Below are 22531 nucleotides of genomic sequence, written 5' to 3' on the forward strand. Positions count from 1 at the left end.
TTGAAGATACATCAATTATATTGAAGAATTGCATTTTACTATCGTGCATATGTTTAATGATTTACTTTAATAATTATCTTGATGAAACTGAGAAAATAAATATTATATAACATTAATTATTTTTAAAACACAAAAGACGTTTTTATAACATACAATAGGCTTAAAAATATAGCCTATATTTTAAAATATATTCTAGTGCGCCATTTTTAGATTGTCTTAACGAGCGCGACAAGTAGACGCCTGCATCGTATTTATCGATCTTTTCGTATGATCGGTGTTTAAAAAAAATATACACGGGCAAGCATACTCGAGCAAGTGCTTTGAGAGACTCGATCGTATATGAGTCAAGGTTGTCAGAGGACCCTTACCTACTTTTTCCTTATATGGTTCTGAATCGGAGCGATGAGTGTGTAACTGATGAGATATAATAGCCAATCTTACGCAAAGCGTGATACGACGATTTTGTGCAAAAAAATTCGTACAAATTAGATGCGAGTATTCGATTTATTGCGAATTTTCCGTTGTGTAACACGAATCGTAAAAATGCTTATTGTAAAAAGTTGCATTTGTCACAGACGACAAAAAAATGCAATTTAATATCACTCGATTTTGAAGAGAATTAGCAATTGATCCTAGTCAATTTCAACTATTGTTATGCGTTTTTTAAAAGGAAGAAAAAAAGCGGAGAACGCTGTCCGAGTAATAAACTGGCTTGACCATGACACGAGTTGATTCAAGGAGATCGGGTGAGGTATCTATAAATTGACCCCAATGCCAAAATTACGAGTGTGGTTGATTCCTCGAGTTTTCTTATCGAAAACGGAGGTTTTCGAAAGTTTACGTCAACCTTCCCTTGCTATTGTACTCTCACTCCGTTTATAGGCAAATAAATCGATCGTTTCAAACGTCACTCGCGACTGCGATAATCTTCGTCAAGCAGATGATTAAGATCAAAGTAAAAATCATATGAATCATATTGTATCGATTGTGTAATATAATCCATTATGTATTATAAAATGATGATTAAATGAAATGAATAAATCTAAATATGTTAATAAAATTAATGTGTTGATAATAAACCAAAAAAAATCCATCCAAAAATTTTGTTTTACATTTGTGCATCCTGTTTTATTAATCGTTATTTTTTTTTAATTGGGCTTTATCTTAACAGAAAGTTAAATGATTATTTATGTGTATATTATTACTCATATAATATTAAAGACTAAAAGTACGCGATAAAAAAAAAAACGTATGATAAATTTCTCATTAAAAACTCGATATTCCAAAATTATCATAGAATATATATATATATACAGAAAGATATTTGGTGCCAACAGAAAAATACGATACTTTGCGATCCATTAAAAGATACAGGCTGGGCTGCTTTCCAACACCTTGTAAGTCTTTGTAAGCATCGTTTTGGGAATTCGTTGCGACTTTGACTTTGTCCGAGTTTCGCGGACACCGGCGCAACGGCCGATCGAGACTTTTCCGTTCACCATGTCGTTTTTCGCAACAGCTCAAATTATCCTTCCCTCATCGTCATCGGAATGGAGTACTCTGCACGCACGCACATCCGTCATTCGCGCGTCCGCGATCTAAAGATAAATCCGCGGGCGGCGGCCGGTGTACGTTTTCAGAGATCCGTACGTAGAAGATCCGGACGGAGGGGTACACGGCATGATAGTGGTAGGGATCCCAGACGGCCCCTACGTCGTCCTCGACGATCTCGAGAAACACCGCGAGAAGGTGGGAGCCACGACGAAGCGAGCTCTCCGAGCGCCTCTCTGTCGCCCAGTCGTGACTTAGCCCGCAGGTCGAACGCATCCCGGACGACGACAAATACGAACGTGAGTACCTGCGCGTGAGTAACATGTGGTATCTGCGTGTTCTGGAGCACGTTCGCGAGGAAACCGTAAGATGCAAAGTAAAGACAAAAGGTCTCTCCCCACGTCCCCCCGCTGTATGGGAAGAAGATATTCGCGTGTAAATATACTGTGCTAAGTGATATTTTCGCAGGAACCTGGTTTGCCATGGTTAACATTCAGACGACTTGGTTCTTACGTAAATGTCACTTACTGTCGTTTACATTCGGCTTTCACGCTTCAACGAAATTCCAGTAAATTTGAGTAAATACATTTCGTGAAGGATGAATCGCAAGAATTCACCAAGATATATCTGTCTTCGAAATGGTATGTATGTATAAAAGGCAGTCTCTTTTATGGGAGGAATTTCACAAGGTAGGATATCTGCAACAAGGTTGGATACCTGAGAAGAACGGAAACCTGTAAATCTTCAACTCAGCGGGGATTCGACATGGAATACGTAACTGTTGTTCATTTTCATTCAAATACCAAGAATTTTCATTCAAATATTAGTATTCTAACATTCATATTTCGCAGAAAATAAAACAGTTAGTTATTGGATTGACATGTTTGGATAGTTCGATATTTTTTAACCCATTAAATGATCGAGTAAGTTTCTAAATTTGTTTGACGTAAAAATAGTATTGCTAGGCAAATCTAAAATTAACGATGCCCGAAGCTTGCTTGATGTTAAATTATAATATTTCTTAACTCGAAATTAATGTACAAATTCTAGAGAACAGATAAGATCTAAATAAATAATAAGAAAGATACTATAAATTTCTGGTTAAAAATCTTATAAATTGCATATTTGATTGATTTTACAACAATGATATTGTATCAAAGAAAAATTAAACAATTATATATAAGTTTATTTTCAATCAAATTTGATTTTAAATTTAAAAATCTTTAATATTTTGTGACAATCTTATTTAAAGAATTGATATCGCTTAACTTGATATATAGATAAGGCGTGAAAGATAAACGATTACGTACCGTCTTATTTAAGAGTTAATCATCACTGAACAATAAGTGACGTATGTCTATGGACAATAAAAAGTAAAGTAACTCAATTATTTCATCGGCGTCGAACAAGATTATCTTCGTTTCTATTTTGGTACTTTCGATAGAATGAGAGCATAGAGCAATTATCAGATATATATATATATACAATTTTACATAAATACGAAAATTTGAAAGTTTTTTAAAAAATGTAATTTCCAATAAATTATTATTGAATTATATTATTTAAGTACTTATAAAAAGCATTATAAAAAAAAGATTAATTTAAAAATCTCTGATTTATATACATGTGATTTATTTTAACTGAATGGCATCATTTCTTATATCCGCGCCAAAAAGAGAAGAAAAGAATTCTTCAGAAATATACATACGAATTGCTATAGGTCGAGGGGCGCTATCGGAATGCAGTGACTCATAAGAATTTTTGTTAGCGTAACAACTACGACTAAACATTGTTTAAGGTCAATCTTATTTCTTCGTAGTATAGAGACAATTTTTTTTTTAATTCGTATTTCATTAAATTGCCGAGCTAAGTTTTACCTAGAAAATAAACTAGCGTCACTAACGAGTTGCACTTTTATCTTAAAATAAAAGAAATAATATTATACCATCACAAATTACATATGCTTAGAATTGTTATATTCATTAACGATGCCACAAGAGTCCCGCTAAAGATATTTGAAAACGTTATGTGACAACGTTCAATTAACTTTCTCTATTATATCTGATGAGAAGCTGTATAGTTTAAGATTAATAGCTAAAAAGATTAGAAAATATTTTTTAATTGTACCATTAACATATATATATATATATATATATATATATATATATATATTAATAAACTTTTCTATAAAAAAGAATTAAGAACTAACTGTGATATATAATATTGAAAGATCGTCTGAGAAGACTTTAACAGACAACATATTTTGACGTCTTCTTCTGCATAGCTTTTTTACAATTGGAAACTTAAACATTCTATATTATAATCCGCTAAAAAAAACAGCCGATGATTCGGCACACAAGCGATCATTTTTCCTCCATGCGTAACAGGATACCGCCAAGTTAAGTCACTCGGTCGGTGCGTTTAGGAGCCAGCGATGCTCGCGATGCGTAACCCGAAATGGCTCGGCCGACAGCAGGCAACGATTCTTGTTGCCCTCCTCTTGCTCTTGATACGTAAAAATAACCCTCGGTCGCGATACGCGAGTTTTTGGATCAGAGGAACACGCGCCTCGACAAATCAAATTTCGCTGCTCTTTCTCGATCCAACTTTCGATTTATAGCAAATTCTTTTACCGTTATTAATTATTATTACGCGATGAGAGAGAAATTTCTTGTAACTATTATTTATAAAATATTCTACAGGCGAAAAAATGCAAGAGGAATGCAAGTTCAATGTAACTGATTATCTCATCTCCTACTTGTTTTGTCAAGTACACACGTAAATATTTATAAAAGCAATATATATGATTATTATAGCGTGGCATTCCTCACTCAATTTCGTAGAATGTTTCGGTTAGTATTTCTGCTTCTTTAAACATTGCGCAAACTCTATTTCCCTTTCGTTCCTTGCTTACCCAGCATCTCTGATTACCAGCTAGCTTGGAATCCTGCGCGTATTCACTTGGATAGAAGATAGCAAGGATGCAAAGATGCAGTTCGACCATGCAATTGCAGTGGCGTAGGCATAGGATTCCTGCGTAGATTCTTTGACGAATATTTTAACATTGATATGAAATGACGATTTTGCATTTCACATTTATATTAATCATAACATTTTGTATATTTTTATACAAAATGTAGAAATCAACAATGGTTCTATTAGAAGATTATCCTATGTATAAAGATTATATAAAGATCAAATATTTGTGCAAAATAATAATTTGACAACAGTGATTAGTAATAATAAATAATTTTCATTATTTCATTAAAATCCCATTTAAAAATATCATTTCATATCAATATTAATGTTCGTCAGGTCATGTACACTTGACATTTCCCCTGCCTATGGGCTAGCTGTATCGCAATAAATTATTCTGTCATTGAATTTCAAACCATGTGGCGAGATATCGTCTCAAGACGGAGCATTTTCACGGTTATTCGTAGCTATTTCTAAAATGATTTCATCGAGGGAGGGAAAGCGCGCGTACATCCCTGGCGCGTCTTCGTCCTCTTGGTCGTGCCGTAAAAACGTCTTGTCGTTCAGGATGCAGTCGCGACGGATTTTTGTTCCTGCATACCGGGAGCCGCATACCTGAGCAACGTCACATGCAGGACGGCAGACGTTTAATATCGCGCGCGCGAACAAGCCTTCCTTCACCGGCCCGGGCTTTCCTCAGCGACAAGGCGACTCTATAAATAGGATATCCGGTCGCTCGCTAATTATATACGCCTATGGACGCCCGTTCGAATGGCGAATCCGCGCGAAAGACGTCCAGAATTTTCTCAATCCACGTGAGTGAGAGATTCTTATTTTCACGCGTTTCCTTATGATGTGTGGATCTCCTTATCCTTGAAACGCCATAACAAAAGGATAATGGCCCAGAAAATAATACATCCTATGGTCAATATTATTCCGAAGCAGCACTAGATCGCGTTCCTCTCTCTTTAGACAAAGAAAATGACTGTTCGCAAGAAATGGAGCATAATTAATCGCTCGTCGAAACTGCTTTAAGATTCGATTAGCATGCAAAAGAAACGAATAACGTAAAGGAAAGATGCTAATTAGATGCCAGTAATTAATTTTCAATAAAATAATCGATCGATCGACTATATTTTTCTGACTCATTATCGAGTATAGTTAATAAAAATTACTGTTATCGAATTTCAGAATTCACCAATATGATGTAACAATTCTCATAGATGTAAGAGGCATATTTTTTCGAATCGCTATAATATTTTAGTTTTACGACAAAATTTTTTTTTATTATACACAATTCTGTATAATCGTCTAAATAATCATCAAAAGATGATATCTATATTTTAGCGTATAAATACCTGGAGAACATGTAATTTCCATCGTAGATTCCATTTAATTCATTTATAATTATATTTTTATTCGATGCTACAGATTTCCTTCTAGTGGACGAGTGAGAAGACACAAATACCATCATGGACGCGATCAAGAAGAAGATGCAGGGTATGAAGCTGGAGAAGGACAACGCGATGGATCGCGCGTTGCTCTGCGAACAGCAAGCTCGCGACGCGAATGCACGAGCTGAAAAGGTACAAATAATGTAAAAGAAAATAATTTTTTCGCCATACAAACAAATATACAGCAAATTAAACAATGATTGATTAAAGTAATTGCAAGATAATAAAATGATGTTTTTCACCTACACAGGCTGAGGAAGAGGCTCGTGCTCTCCAAAAGAAGATCCAGACCATCGAGAACGAGCTTGATCAAACTCAGGAAGCTCTTATGCAGGTCAACGCAAAATTGGAGGAGAAAGACAAGGCTCTGCAAAATGTAAGTCAAGCAAACACTGTTATATTATTCGGCAAACGAAAAAGTCTTCAGCATCGTTGCCCAATCTATTCTACATTCAAATGAGAAATAAATTTCATTTATAAACTTATTTTAATTTAGCGATCGGTCACGAAAATTAAATATATTTATATGACATTTCATTCTGGACGATTCTTACTTTCTGATAAATCCACAAACTTTCTATACGCGAGAGTTTAATTGTCTCCCCTAAACTTTATATTTATTCAGCAATTATTTATTAATACAAAGTTCGGAAGACTTTTAAGGAATCACACAAGTCTTGGAAAATGCAAAGAGAAATATTTAGCTTTTACGTTTCATATTTGTATTCGTGCGAAAGAAATAAGAAATATGACTTTTTACCCAAGATGGACAAGTGAAAACATTTCGAAATTTCGCAAGTAGCAAATAATTGCCTAACCTAATTTTTTGCATTAGACAATTTAATCGATACATGTAAATAGGAAATTTGAAGGAACATTACATAAATTAACAAATCTGAATTCGTACGTTAAATATTGACAAACCTAAATTATAATATAATCGAAAAGAGGGCCTCTTGACCGCGGAGTCACAAGGGAACGGCAGCGTCCGCCGCGGTGCAAATTACCGACAGTCTGACAGTTCAAGCGCGTGCTGCCTGATGGCGCGACTAAGTTCGCGCAAGCGCAATCTTTGCCGAAAGAGCGAGAGCGGCGCGTCCACTTGTCCTTTACCAACAAACAGCACGAGCACAAGCAAAAGCACAGTCCGTTCGTGATACGCGTAACTTCCGCGTCGTCCGCTCGGAAATCTTCGGACCTCCCTACCCGCGCCGCTGAACCCGCGCGGTGGGGGGCTTTGCTCTCGCTCGCTGTACGCGCGAGCGAGACAGACACACAGTAGTATGCCCAGTGCACGGCGTGGTTCACCGTGTTTCGTTTCTCGTGCAACGCGCGTGTGGGTGAGACGATATCACACCGGCACACTGTACGACGTGACGCGGGCAAAAACGTGTGCTGCGATCAGTGACAGACAAAATGGCGGAGTGCCTGGTGCAGTGGTAGTAGAGCGGTGCATATCGTCGCGCTGACAACGTGTGCGATAGAAGGGCGAGGGGAGGGGGGGCAGGAGAGGAGAGGTTAGATGTAACGAGAGCCCGACAACAGCTGGACGGTAACCATGGAACGGGCGCTGTCAACGACAACGAGACGTCGCGGTCACCAGCATCATCCGCGACATACCACGCGACGACGTCTCGACGCCTCCAGCAGAGGACCCGCGCAGTGTGGCCCTGCTGGTATCACCAAAGACATCACTGACGACGAGACGTCACTCGCCGGGGTGACCGTCGACGCGGTCGACTGCCGTCTCGGTGCGGCGGAACCCCCCTGTCCGCCCGTGTCGCGTGTCACCCTCGACACGAGGTGGCCGACGAAGATCAGCGAGACCGAGACGAAGGACACGAGAACCCAGATCGACGAGAACAATCGTAGAGACGACGACGTCCGACAAAGGCTCGCGCAGTGTAGCCTGGACGTTCCCGCGCTCGACGAAAGCAAGAATGTCTGCGAGAGACGCGACGAGACGGCGAGCAAAAAGGAGTCCCCCGATGAGGAAAAGACTTGCGACGATCGCGAGAGCGATCCGCGGAGTAAAAGCAGCTCGCCCGAGCCTGAGCACGCGGTCGCGAGGGCTCGCGGCGACGGAAACTCCGACGACGAATCGGTCAACGTCGAGGAAGACCCAGAATTAGCGGAGCTGGCTAAACTACGTTGCCCCAGCGAACGAACGGAGGTCCAGGCCGAGAGGGAAGCCCGCAGACGGAAGAGATGCGCCGACTATCCCGGGCTCGCCTTCGGCTGCTCCATATTCTCCAGCGACACGATGATGAAGTTCAGTTTGATAAAGAACGAACTGCAGAATATCATGGGCAATCAGCTGAAGCGGGTCAGTATCGCGCACGTCGTAAGACGATGAATGACAATGTGCCGCCGATAAAGGCCGGTAGGTAGGTACATAGGTAAACGTCAAGGTCGTCACGTGGCGAGACCTTGATAGCGCCGGTCAAGAGGTCCTCAGGGTCGCGTGATAACGAATTCAGTAAACGTTCTGGAATTAAAAAATTTTATTTTCTTTCCTTGAATATTTTCATCGAAATTGATCCTTGAAAGTTTGATAAACTTATTCGACTTATTCTCTTGAGAAAAATTAATTTAAAGAACCGACGCTAATTAAACATAAATGAGAGGGAAACAAATAACATAATATCGTAATATATTATAAATTATCCAATTATTCATTTAGTGCTCCGTTAAATTAGAATTATTACAGTTTATTATCCAGAGTATTTACATTATCTTATATAAAAAATTGAGATAATTTATTCAAACAGTACGCAAAATATTTAAGTATCTTAAATTTCATTTGATTGGGAAATAAATATTTGAGATGAAATAAAAATTGTAATAAATATATATAATCTAATGGGATAATGAATAATTGTTTAATGCAATATCAAAATGCAAGTGACAGATGAATATTTGAATATTCAAATATTGAAATTACCCTCTTTTTTCTAAATAAAATCAAATTAAAATGTTAAAAAATATAATGATGTAAATTTCTTTTAATTCCGAAAAAACGAGTTAGAGTTTGTTAAATTATAAATAAAAATATTCAATTCTTACAAAAACTCACTTGTATCACTTTTTGGTTATATTAAATTCTTTAATCATTTGATCGACACTGTGACGGTATACATAAAATATTAATTTGATGCCAGATCATTAATTGACATTCCCGACTTTCACTTTGTCAATATTCTAGATATATATAGGCTGATTCACATATATATTGATGTGTATTAATAATATTAATAATAATAATTAAAATTCCATCAGAAGACACACCTCGGGCGAGAGCCAAGAAAATTCTTAGAAAGATTAACGATGTATTAGTTAGTACAAGATCCTCTTGGCGACAAGCAGCATTTATTATTAGGGTTACTGAACGGGGACAATGGGTTACGCGCACACGATTCTCGTGCCCAATACACCGGTAGAAAGCCGTCGTAAATTAAATAATGCATCATGCATTGAGTGTCTTTTGTAACTCGAAAGCATTTGTCAGGTCGTTTGTTTATTTTTCCAAAACTTTTTTTTTCAAATCGGAGCAAAATACATCATATGATTCTTCTCAAAAATTAAATTAATTTATTTTTTTGTTAATTTCATGATCAAAATGTTTGGATATTATATTAAGAAGTGTTGATTATTAGTTTATCATCTGTTAGAGATTCATATATATATATGTAATATATTTTATCAGTTTTGCTAGATAATGCGTCGCATATATAATTCATATTCAAAAAGGCTAATTCGCTTTCTCTGCATTTCTTCTTGGAGTAGAAATCGACACGTCACGTCGCGTGGAGTCTCATATTGTGTCAATTTAATTCAAGCATAAACGTTTTATTTATTTCCTTTATCGCCGTATATAAAGCATTCATGCGTTATGAATTTTGATTTGAATAGGATGTCAATTTATTCGTTGCAATTAATTTCTTTATACAATCAAAGTTCGTATATGATATCGTTCTATCAGCTATATTTTATTAGTTATTGTATATAAAAAATGTTATATTTATTAAAAATCATAATTACTATCAAAGAATATATTATAACATATATATGAATAATTAATTGAGGCAAATGTTATTCGATCACGCATCCATTTTCGGAAATGTTTTTGGAAATTATACTTGACACCAAGAACACTCTTTTCATATTGTTTTTTATTTTTATTTTTATCTAATCATAAAAGTTAAAAAAATGGACAGATCATCATCTATCTTTGATTCTAGAAGAATGTGAAGTATCTAATAATAGCTGGAATTGAAAAAAGCCAGAATAAAAATATTTCTCGCTTGCGTCAGTATCTGCATTATGTTAAAGTATATCAACCATGTAATAAAGTACACCGCATTACGGTATATCGAATCATAGGATTCTGAAAGGTATTACATGATGCTTCGATGCCATCCGGGATCGTGACACTAATTTCACTTATAATGCATAGAACCAGTCACGAAAAAAAAATAAGAGTAAAGAAAAGATGAGAAAAGATTTTATTTATATTGTGCAATATTTGTGTAATTTTTTTATTTGGAAATCGTTTCAAAACATTAAACAAGCTCTTAATTTTTTATCGCGAGAAATTAAATTTATTTTATAATAATCTGTCGTTATTTTCTTGCCAGTAATATCTAGTTAAATAAAGTCTTGACGATGATTGACACTTCTTAGTGATTGCCGTCATCGGATAATGGGAACCCACGATCCCCTACGGGATGTTCCTCTCGACGATGCTTCCGTTCCTTTTTTTCGGGACCCCGCCCTTTTACATATAAATTCGGCGCGTCTACACAATTTAACACGCAATTCGTCAACATTCTAAGAATACATTACGGCCGTGATCCAGCGATACTTTTATTCGGGACTACGAGATCGGATTGCGTAAGCTCTCGCGGAGTCTGTGTCTGTGAATAAATCCGGCAAGTTATGCGCGCCTTGAAAACGCACTGCTGAAATATCAGCTCTAGTGCAAAACGCCTACACGATCTCAAGAATACCAAACATATAGCATATTCTATTTCGCATTCCGTGAGCGAAAATCTTCCATTACCTGTAATCTACTTATTTATTAATTTTTTTCAAATTAATTAAAATTATCAGAGATACTAAGATTATTATTATTTTATTATTTTTTGTAAGATTTCGAGATTATATATTATATTTTCTGAGATTGTAAATGTGTATATTTCTTGAATGCTAATCGCGTTTTATTCCGATTTTTTAAAAAAAAAAAAGAAATGCAAAAACCTATTCCAACTATATTTTCTGTATTGCCCGTACTCAAATTTGTAAGCCAATTTCATGTGTCATATTTCACATCTTCATAACTGGAAAAATGTTTTTTTAAAGGCGTCGAACTTTTGCAAGACAATGCAATTTTTCGTACTGTTGAAAAAACACGTAAAGTCATTTGGAAGATAAATTAGGAAATTTTCGGACATATTTTACACACACAGCTTTGACATAGTACCCTCAGTTTTTTTGGAAAGTTTAAAGTTTCTTCATGTAATTGAGTTCTTTAAAAGCTTTTTTCAAACAGATAAAAACCTCCTTGTATTTTTATCCCATTTTCTTTCTTAGACTTTATCAGTAAATACATTTCTAGTATAACTGTATGTTTTAATATAACTGTAATATTTTTTCAACAACGTGGGGAATTTCTTTATTGTCAAAAGTTACATTGTAGAGCTTCGAACTAGAATAAAAATTCTGACATGTTTTGACCGAAAATCTTTTTGCACACAGAGAAGATCATACAACAATAAAATTAAAATAATATATTTGTAATAAAATTCGAATTACTATATGCATCTGTATATTTGACGGATTTTCAATCAAGACATTTTTGTAAATGAATAATAATCTCAAAATACACGGTAACAACAAAACGTTTAAGACTTGCTACTGGGTTATAAATCGGTTAAGGCAGTGCGTTTCGGTACATATGGTAACGTTAGTGTACTCTATTTTTGAAACTTTCCTCGTATATATCTTTCGAGGAATCTCGTCGACGAGATGCGGCCTGTTGTTCAAGGAATCGTGCCTTAAAACATCGCAGTAAAAGATAAAAAAAAAAAGGACAAAAAAGTATCAGTAATTAAAGACGCATTAGCGTGAATCGAAAATATCCGTTTATTCCCGTGAAACACCCACGCTTGGTGCAGGAATTTGGAACGCGCGCTAATTTCGCTTAACTTTGTCGCGCGGTGATGTTTGCAGCTCTTCCTCATTGCTATTCGTTATTCTCTTATCGGCTTTATCTTTGCCGTATTCCGCGATTTCTCGGTATTTCGACATGCTACCATCTACGATTGATGTGCACGATGTTTATGACAGATGAACGTTCCTTCTTTACCAGGTGAAAGCCAAGATGATGTCCGTGCAATCTTTTGTAAATTGCTTTTGCATTTTTTTACTTTATAAGTTAAACAAAGGAAGAAAAAAATCAGCTACGAAAGCAACTGAAAACATGATTGGATCAATGCCAAGTTGAATACCAAGGAAACAGATGTGAACATTCCTTGTTGAATTCTTGCATTAATAAATTTACAGCCGAAATTAACACAGTGCGTCGAATAAAATATCTGTTTATGTGAAATTAGATCAACTGGGATTAATTTGATTTCGTGGATATTCTCGCAAAATGATAAAAAATGTTATGTGAACAATGAGACGCGTTTAAATGAAAGATAGATCATCGTATAAAGGTAATAATCGGTTAATCAAGAAGGATTATAAGATTAACGTCGTATATGACAACGTTCAGAATTATTTTATATTACATAAAATTAACAATAAACTGAAAATCTTCAAGAAAAGCAATTTTATAAACTGTACAGAAAAATAAATATTATTTTTTTTTATAAATTATAATTACAGAAATCTTAACATTTTTTTAAAAAGAAATCTAAAAAATTTTTATTTCTTTTTTTATCAAATAATAGTAAGATATTGTAGGAATTATGTATATGAAATTGAAAACTGAATTGAGATTAATTTGAATTATGCCAAACTTATCAGAAATATAATTCGCGATAACAGATTATTATAATTATGATCACGTACATGTTATGACTTTAATTAAAGATCAACGGTATATCATAAAGTATGAGCTTTACAGAAATTACGAAGTAAAATGTTTTAATAAGGATTCAATATAATTTGCGTTATTGCACTAATAGTGCATTTTGTAAAAATATATAATTATGCATAACAAATGCTGTAGCAAAAGTTGCAATTGAAATCCTAGTAATACGTTTATCCTTGTACATTCCACTTCAATGTATTATGCAAACATCAGCAATGCTTATCGCCCATTTAACATATTTCCACAATAACGTGAGATTTGCATCATATCAAAACGCAAGATACATCGTAACCGTAGTGTCGAGTGCATCATTTAAATTAGAATTGATAGGAATTGAGAACATATATGTATATATATGTATATATATGTATATATATGTATATATAGCCTTTTCGAGATGCAAAGTCTATTTTTACAATATGCTTTATAACTTGCTTATTTATATTTTAATCATTTTTTTTTTTTTTGGAAATCAGTGCGCAACATTCTTTAATAAATTATTTATTTTTTTGTTTAATTTTAATAATTATAATAATTAAGTCTTTACTTTTCTCAGTTAACATTCAAAAATAATGATAATAATTCAAATTTGTTTTTATACAAAAATTAAAAAAAATTAATTATCGAAAGATCAATCGTGTAAATTTTATTCACTTTTATACTACTTTTTAAGGTGAATTTCAACAGCTTAATGCAATTGTATATTATCTGTCATCTATTTATATTTTGTTTCGTAATATTACATTTTGTAATATGCGATTTAAAAGTATGAAAATAACCTTGGGAATTATCTAATTACAGTTTTCCTCCGCGATGTTAGTTTTATTCATCTGTCACTTCTGTTTTTATAATATATTAAACTATAGTTAAAAAATATATCATATTATACACATAACTTTACATACTATGAGATTCGATTTATGGGTAAACATATATACATATATATATATATTAAATTGCATCTAATATTAACCGATAAAAATATATTGATAACGCTTATATCAAAGAATGCGTATAATTCAGTTGCCATCACAAAGTTCCACATATTGAATATATCAAACGCTTTTACACGAGGTCGCAACGCAACCTATAAACTTCAATTGTGTGTTATTGGAAGGACGGAATTATCGTGTTATATTTTCTAAAGACCTATAAATATTCTTGTGAGAACCGCTTTATAAAAGGCATTCAATATAGAATCCTATACGTGTCAATATCTTATAAGAGTGACGTGACATATTGGATTATGCAATCTGATTAGATGTGTCTCTTTACGCCTTGAAGCTTAGAATACTTGAAATACAAATGTTTGAATTTTCTGCTTCGAGGATGAAACGATACATTTTTCAGATTGATCAGAAGAGGCATTGAAATCGATTCTTTAAATGAATTCGATGTAAATATATATTTAGATTATTTACAATTAAATTATTTTGAAATTTAGATTTCTGCATTGTTAATTATTTTTCCAAAATTTTAAAACTTCTCTTGAAAATATTGTGCATAAATCGTGAATAATAATTCTGCATAAATTATCACATTGTATAAGAAATTATTTTCTCATATTTTATCATAATTTTTAATAGAATGTAATTATTTAATTACAACATACTTGAATAAAAGAAAATTATTGATAGCAATTATTAATAACAGAATTATTAAATTTCTATAAATCAATAGAAAAACAAAAATTTCTTAAAGGTAATCGCATAATTGCAACAAAATTTATTATCAATATTTTCCTTAGTACCTTATATTGTAATTTCATCTGCATAATTAATCTATGCAAATACTTCAATAATGCACTTTATTATTATAAAACTACATACATACCACTCGAGGACAATGACCAAGGTATCGGAGATTCCATTTAAAAAACCGATTCGACCGCGCAACAATTACTCTCCATAATTATCGATCCCACTGGCAAGGCTACTCTCACCTCTCGGTCGTTCAAAAAAAGAAAAAGAAAAAAGAACGCTGGTCACGAAATAAGCAGTCTGCCTCGAAAGAGAGAGAGAGACAAGTATCGAGACAGAAGGGGAAAGGATGCTTCGGAACAACGTACGAATTGTTGTCAGGCCCGACGATTCGAACGGCTGGGCGCGCTCGCTACGGGCGCGGTATTTCCGGGGCTTTGCGCGCGGCGACACGTCGATCGGCGTAGCGATACCCGGGCACGCGTGTGCGCGTGTGCCCCGCGATTTGTGACGCGGTCGCGCGGGGACCACGCGGCCGACGCACCATCTCTCCGCGTGGAGATGTCGTGAGATGCCGAACGTCACCGTCGCACGTACGCGGAAGTCGCGTGGTTTCGGAAGAGAGAGAGAGAGAAAAAAAAAAAAGGAAAAAAAAAAAAAACCTGTAGAACCGACTCGCCCTTATTAAGGGCCGCCGGAGGGACTACTTGGCGCACACGAAAGGACGCGACGCGCACGCGCGTCGACCGGTCGCCGCCATCTTGCGCTCCAGTCAACAACGGCGGCCGCAGTCAGTGGTCGTCAGTGCACGACAGCTCCGGTGCCTGTACACGTAACCTTCTGTCTGTATCGCACGCGCGCCGGTCGTCTCGTACATTCTTGACACAAACGACATATCCGTTCTCGCGTCGTTATTAGCCGGGTATTAGTCTTCTTTCTTGCTGAATTCGCGTGGGAACGAGCGGTGGAATTTCCAACAGGAGGACCGGCTCGCCGTTGTCGTCGCCCGAGTATTTGAACGTGTGTGCGGTTGTGCTATTTTTCTCTCTCTCTCTCTCTCTCTCTTTCTCTCTCTCTTTTTCTCTTTCGCGAAATTCGGTTCGCGACGTTTTAACGTGACACGCTAGATCGCGCAAGATCCTATATTGGCCAGCATGTCGGCACAAGTGCAAGGCACTCTCCTCGACGTGCTCAAGAAGAAGATGAGACAGACGAAGGAAGAAATGGAGAAGTACAAGGACGAGTGCGAGGAATATCAGAGACGGCTGCAGGTGGAAGTGATGCGTCGCGAGGAAGTGAGTGAATCGAGAGATCATGTTCCTTTCGTGTGTCTTCTTCCTGCCCGCGACCCTCGGAAAGCTTCCACAGCGCTCCCTTCGTTCGCGATCATTCTTTCTCTGTCTCTTCTCTGTCGTTCTCTCCCTCTCTCTCCCTCTCTCTCTCTCTCTCTCTCTCTTTCTCTTCGCCTCGTAGTCTCTCGTGATAATATCTCGGGACTTTGCGAGATATCAATATAGATTTCGGCAATAATCGACATGGCGACAGCCATACCACTGGTTGCGAATGAATAATAAAAGCAATAATTTTCGATCGTTAAAGTAGGTGGAATTTTGCATTTTTTTTTTAATCTGGTAATTGGTATATTTTCAAAATAAAGCCCTCTCTGCACGCACATTATCAATTTATGATTCCGCTCTTACGATCTTCGTGAGTCACTGCCGTTCCCCGAGTCCTTGTTCATCGACCGTGCAAAGAATCCGAGCAAACGTGCGAAACGCCAAAAGCCGGCGTCCGCGACGGGTATAGAATCGATCGCGAGTGTCAGGCACGTCGTCGTCAGGCAGGGCGAATGCGGGAGGGAAACGGGAGGGAGGAAAGCCGAGAGCGCACGCCGACTCCCGCTCGAGACATTCTTGATACACTCGACTCGGGGACCGGCTTGGAAGCCAACGCGCGCTTGCCCTTCGGGATACGCGGACAGAGAGAGAATCCTGCGTTTTGTGCACGTCAAAATATTATAACGGAAGGGGAGCCTTATTGCGAACAGAGCGCGACCGAGATCGATTATCGTCAAGTTGTTCTCATTCGTCGTCGATTTCATCAAACAAATTGGTACGCGCGTGCGAATAATCTTTGAAGTTTAGACATCCGTTATTTTAGGCAGAACTTGTCGAAATTTTCTCATGAACCTATAATTTTTATCTATTTGATATATGAAGCTATTTTTTTTCTCATGAATTTATGTGGAATGTTTTTCAATTATACAAACGTCTCTTGAATTAAAATAATTGTTAATTGTACAATGAGTGAGATATTATCGTTTCATTAAATTGAAAACTATTTCTTCACTGGTTGGAGTGTACATGTAAATAACTTGTAATTTTTTAAATACTCTATATAATGAAATATAGCTAGAAAGAAATTCAATGTTTTATTCTGTAGAATTTATTGTAGCATTATTTTTTTATTGAATTAAATTTTTAAAAATCATGTATATCCAGAATTTATTTTATCGTTTGATGATTGAATTAATTTTTTGTTAGCTCGATTTTATTGCCACAATATTTGAAATCACGATGAGTGATCGTTATCAGATAAATGATGATGAGAATTGTTTAACGAAAAAGTGTTACTTTTACTGATGAAATATGCGCAAAAACCATCTGTTAATAGTATATTATTAGTAATTTTTGATAATGTATTTTTTCTCAAAATATCTACTTTTATTTTATGTTATTGATTATTGCATGAATTCACATTATACGAAGAGAAATTACGCGATAATGCAGATAAGCGTTGGCGATATCAGCTCGTAAACAAAGTTGCGAGATATATCTCAAAGAAACTTTGAACTATCTGTGATGAATTCTATTTGCAATATTCTATCATGAATACGTTAATAGAATAATTTCATCGTTAAACTTCAGATTCTATTAGATATATTGACATTAAACCTCTAGCGTTTTGAATAACTGTGCAAGAGATAAATATGTAGTCTACAACTTCCTGAAGCTGTATATGTTGTAATTTAAATATTAATTAACCGCGTAAAGAACTATAATGTAACACTTAATGTCTATACTTATATTATATATTACTATATTTTCTGAAACATTTTTTTATTTATTTTTCAAACCACTGTTTATTGCAATACATCCGCAAATATAAATAGTATAAAGGTATAAATATGAAATATAACATACACACACGTATATACTTCGCTATGCACTAATTCGTTAGACTCTATTTTAATGCAAGACCACCATATGAATTAGCTATTGTGCAGGTTACTGTTCCAGAAATCTTATATATTTTTTTTTATATATATTACAATGCCTTTTTTATATAAATATGAATGCTCGGACCATGCAAGTGCAGATATCTTTCGTTTATAACTTTTCGATAAGTGTGCTGTATATAAAAAGTACTATCATGTGAAAAATTGATAAATTTTTTTTTACAATTAATAGATGTACAGCAAAATTACTATCTATTACTATTATCTAAAAATTCCATATGAAAATATGTGATACAGTTTAATCCAACTTTAAATCATAATATTTTGCAGTAGAATTATAACGATTATATCACCGATATAATCGCCCGTTACACGTTGAGAATTTTTCGCGACGAAAAGATGAGATCATTACGGGGAAGGGCTTGAAAGTTACAGCATATTAAGTCACTTTGCTCATTCACGGGTACGCTAGCATGCGTAAAGCACACAGCTACGTGGCAAAGTGTGCACAAGTGAGGCGAGCCGAAGCCTGTTGGTGAGCGTTCATCAGCCTCGATTTAACGGATTTACACTACAATCTTGGCTGCATCTTTCTCATTGGCAAGCAGCGATGTTATGCGCGCATCTTGTTGTAATGCACGCGTACGGTTGAAAATCGTTTTTAACAGCAAGTATAAATGCGATATCGAATCGAGATTACGAAGTGTTAAGATATACGCGATTAAAGTCTGTAGTTATATAAGAAAGCGTTTGGATTATACTTTTTGCAATATTTTTAGGATTTTTAGAATGTGTCTTTGCGTATGTAAAGAAAATTTAAATCCAAATTTAAGTGTTATAAGATATTCTTATAACACTTTAAAGCTGATAGTTTATAATTAAAAGTGAGACAATTTTTTTTATTTTATTAAATATTTAAATATTATTTAATGTGCAGCGAAAAATTTCTTGGAAAATTTTAATGAAATATTTCCTAGAACTACAATCAAACGATTGAAAGGCTAGGTGATAGTTCGGGTACAATGATACACAGTTATATGTAAATTCAGCGATTTATAGTAAATGTGCAGTGAGTCATGAAAATAGAATTTGATGTGTGTAGAATCCATGTTTGTAAAATCGATGTATCACACGTTTTTATGTTTGAAATTAATATGTTATTTCAAAATATTTAAATTGTATAATTTAGATGAGAGATTTATGATTTTTTAAAATGTGCCAATCGATATTTCACATTTCTCTAATATTTATCATATATTACATTCCGTTTGAATGAATATTGTTTATCACTAAATGTTGATGTAAAATGTTTTGCAGTATTTCTCACAAGTATTTAAATAGAATAATACTGCAAATACTGTATATCGAGTCCATCGTCCAGAATGCATATTTTAGTTCTATCATCAGAGCGTATCAAAGAAGCCCATCGACCGTTTCAATATCCTGTCGTATAAAATGACAATCCAGCGTATCCTAATTGAAAGTTTGAACCAAACTCATGGAAACTGCATGCATTCGTTGCGTCATTAATTACGGAAGATTATAAGTCATTCTTCACGTATCAGTTCATGCTATATACAAGGTGTATCAGAAATAGGTAGCCAAATTTTAAGAGTATATTCTACTCACTTCGAAGATGAAAAAAGTCGTGGATCCGAAAATATTTCATTTCTAAATTATAAATATTTTTTATCTACAACAAACTTGGTAAGAACACTTCATTAAAGAAATTGTTGATAATTTCCTTCCGCATCAATATATGTTTCATATCGACGTCTCATAAATTGTTGAGAACGTTCAAAAGTTTCCGGTATATTTTATATTTTGTCATACGAATAGACAATAAGATTTCAGGGACTTCCACAGTATCAACAGAAGTATAAATAAGAGTTTTAAGATGTCCTTACAAACAAAAATTTTAGGGATTTAAATCAGGAAAACGTATAAACCATGTTATTAGTGACTACTAGAAGGACAATCCATGAGTCGTCTCATGCGAGACATGTTGTCTATTCTCTAACAATAAGTAAAAAATGTTTATAATTTAGAAAGGAAACATTTTCGAATCTATATTTATATAACTTTGTTTTCATCCTAAGTAGAATATGCTTTTAAAATTTTTGGCCAGCTATTTTTGAAACATCCTGTATAATAGTATAGGCAATAAGTTGACAAATTTTAATATATTTTTCACTCAAGTTTCTTAGATTGTACATTATTATTTTGACATTACGATCAAATATTTATAATCTCATATCGAATACAAGTTATGTACGTTAAGATATTATATTTGACGTATAATAAAAATTCAAATAATTTACAATGAAAATTCTCCTCTGAAATATAGATTGCAAAGTTATATATTTCACGAAAGATCTAACACATACGCATAGGCGGAAACGACGTTACATTTTATTTCCCGGCCTAGAAATGAAAATGCATCGCAAAAATTTCAGCATGCATTCGCGACAGAGTGCACTTCGATGATGCGGTTATAAAAGCTAATGAAGATAGACATTCGCTCAGGCCGCATTAATAATAAGCTTTTGTTACTGACAATGAGCAATGAAATGTGTTGTTGTGCGACATCGCGATTTTTTTTCGCGATTCCAAATACAATGATAACTGGCGATACGATGCGTCGCATATCGCCACAGTTGACTTAATTACGGATTTATGCACATACACACTTATAAACTAGATACGAAGGTGCGATAAGGCAAGTCTTATTGGATTTGATCGCACATCGACAGACGGACGATCTGATATCTCGAGGATTCGAAATGACAGTGTGTGTATCGGGTCTTTATCCGAAGCTCGAGAAGTTTACATAACAGAGTATCGATGTTTCTCTTTTCACTCTCATCCCTCTCTTTTCCTCTACATTTCTGGCGACGCCTCGAGCGAATTTATTTACAGATGAATGTCAATCACGTATGTATACTTAGCGGGTATCTCGCATGTAAATGTTACAAAATATTGTAATATCGGTTCTTTTGAAAACTTGAGAAATCACTTTCGTAACATTTATGCAGAAAAACAATTATCGAATAATTATAGAGCAATTTTTATTTTACAGTTCTTACCTATTTAGGGTATATTAGGATAAATAAGACAAATGTTGCTAAAAACGATTTTAGATAAATCACTATTTAAAGAAAAATAGAAAAAGCATGATTTTTTTATATACCTCAACGTTTTAATAAATTTGTTATTTATGAAATCTATCTTAAATTTTTTATTTTGACTTTATCATTTTCTTACATTACATCCACTCCTTCGCGAGAATTGTATCGATTTTTATCCATGAAGTGTTAATGTAGAATCCAAACTTTGTAAGATCTGATAAAAATACATTTTGATTTACAAATTTATTGCCAATCAATTTCGATCGAATTGTAGGACAAATTAAATGGATTGCTACGTAGAAGCTCATGAGAAAGGGTCGGACGAAGCGGAAGTTTGGCACACTTACTAACATTACTGCGAGTATTACCTGGGGTATCACCGATGTGATGACCTGTTCGTTCGTACAAGTGCGAGTGGGCGTGTCGGTTTCCTCCGAATACAAAATTCGCACATCGCATCGGTAAAGAAACGCCACACAAAAGCGTGCGCAACGTTGCGTGCACGATCGAGTGTGAAATGACATAGTGACAGCGTTGCCAGCCAGATTTTACAATTGTTGAAGTCATATTAATTGAATTCAAGTTCGACGATAATGAGCGAGATTCTCACTCAAATATTATTGAATAAATATAAATGTTTTACATAGACACAAGTTACGTGATATAATGCAATTTCATAAAATGATTATACTTCAAAATAAAAGTAAAGATTCAGAGATAAGAGTATTTTTATATTAAAAATTTATATTTTATTTTATCATCTTTTATATTATGTTAGTTAAAGCTAATGTATTCTGTTTATATGTAATGTCATCATCTTATATTGGTATTTTGTTGTTTTACGTAATAGAAAAATTAGGAATCGCACATCTACAGCAATAAAGCGTGATTTATAATATCACATTTACATTTAACTGATAGTTATACAATCGTTGCTATCTCAATTCACTGACATCATCCCCATAAAATATACATAGGTGCGCCAAAATCCATGAATACAAAGTTCCATGCCTAATAAAGTAACGTTGTAAACGGACGCGTGTTCCCTGCATGCAGGATGAATTAGGGACATTTACCGGACGCACAATCGTAAACAGGTGCAGCTAACGAGGACAAGGGCCTCGAATTGTATTCGCGGATACGTGTAATCGACCGTTAAGTAATTTACATCCGTGAAAATTGTACGCTCCGTTTAATCTCACACAATTCTATCAATAAATTACAGATTAATTTTTCTCAAAATAATTACGACTAAATATTAGTTTTTTACATTTTTCAGTAATCTAAGATTTTAATAGATTTCGATTATTTTTTTCGCACACAGATGTGTAATGATTGAAAAGATCACATTTATGAGAAATCAGCTAATTAATCATTAATGCGTA

At 34.9% G+C, this 22531-nt stretch overlaps 1 protein-coding gene across 26 annotated transcripts in view; it reads left to right on the forward strand.

Annotated features, from left to right (window-relative positions):
• Positions 1–5972: 5972 nt before the first annotated feature.
• The window catches only part of Tm1 (tropomyosin 1), a 34424-nt gene continuing 17865 nt past the window's right edge, over positions 5973–22531 (forward strand). For 10 of the 26 annotated variants that reach the window (XM_072896980.1, XM_072896982.1, XM_072896986.1 and 7 more), the window contains exons 1-2: positions 5973–6113; positions 6232–6357. In XM_072896980.1, coding sequence (XP_072753081.1) covers positions 6000–6113; positions 6232–6357 — 240 coding nt within the window. In that variant the 5' untranslated portion in view covers positions 5973–5999. Of the gene's footprint in view, positions 6114–6231; positions 6358–7069; positions 8308–15465; positions 16076–22531 lie in introns of those variants that run through there. The other 16 variants (XM_072896970.1, XM_072896971.1, XM_072896968.1 and 13 more) reach the window with 14 other exon arrangements.

This window comes from Anoplolepis gracilipes, chromosome 7, assembly GCF_047496725.1.
Source record: "Anoplolepis gracilipes chromosome 7, ASM4749672v1, whole genome shotgun sequence".
Classification (NCBI taxonomy): Eukaryota; Metazoa; Arthropoda; class Insecta; order Hymenoptera; family Formicidae; genus Anoplolepis; species Anoplolepis gracilipes.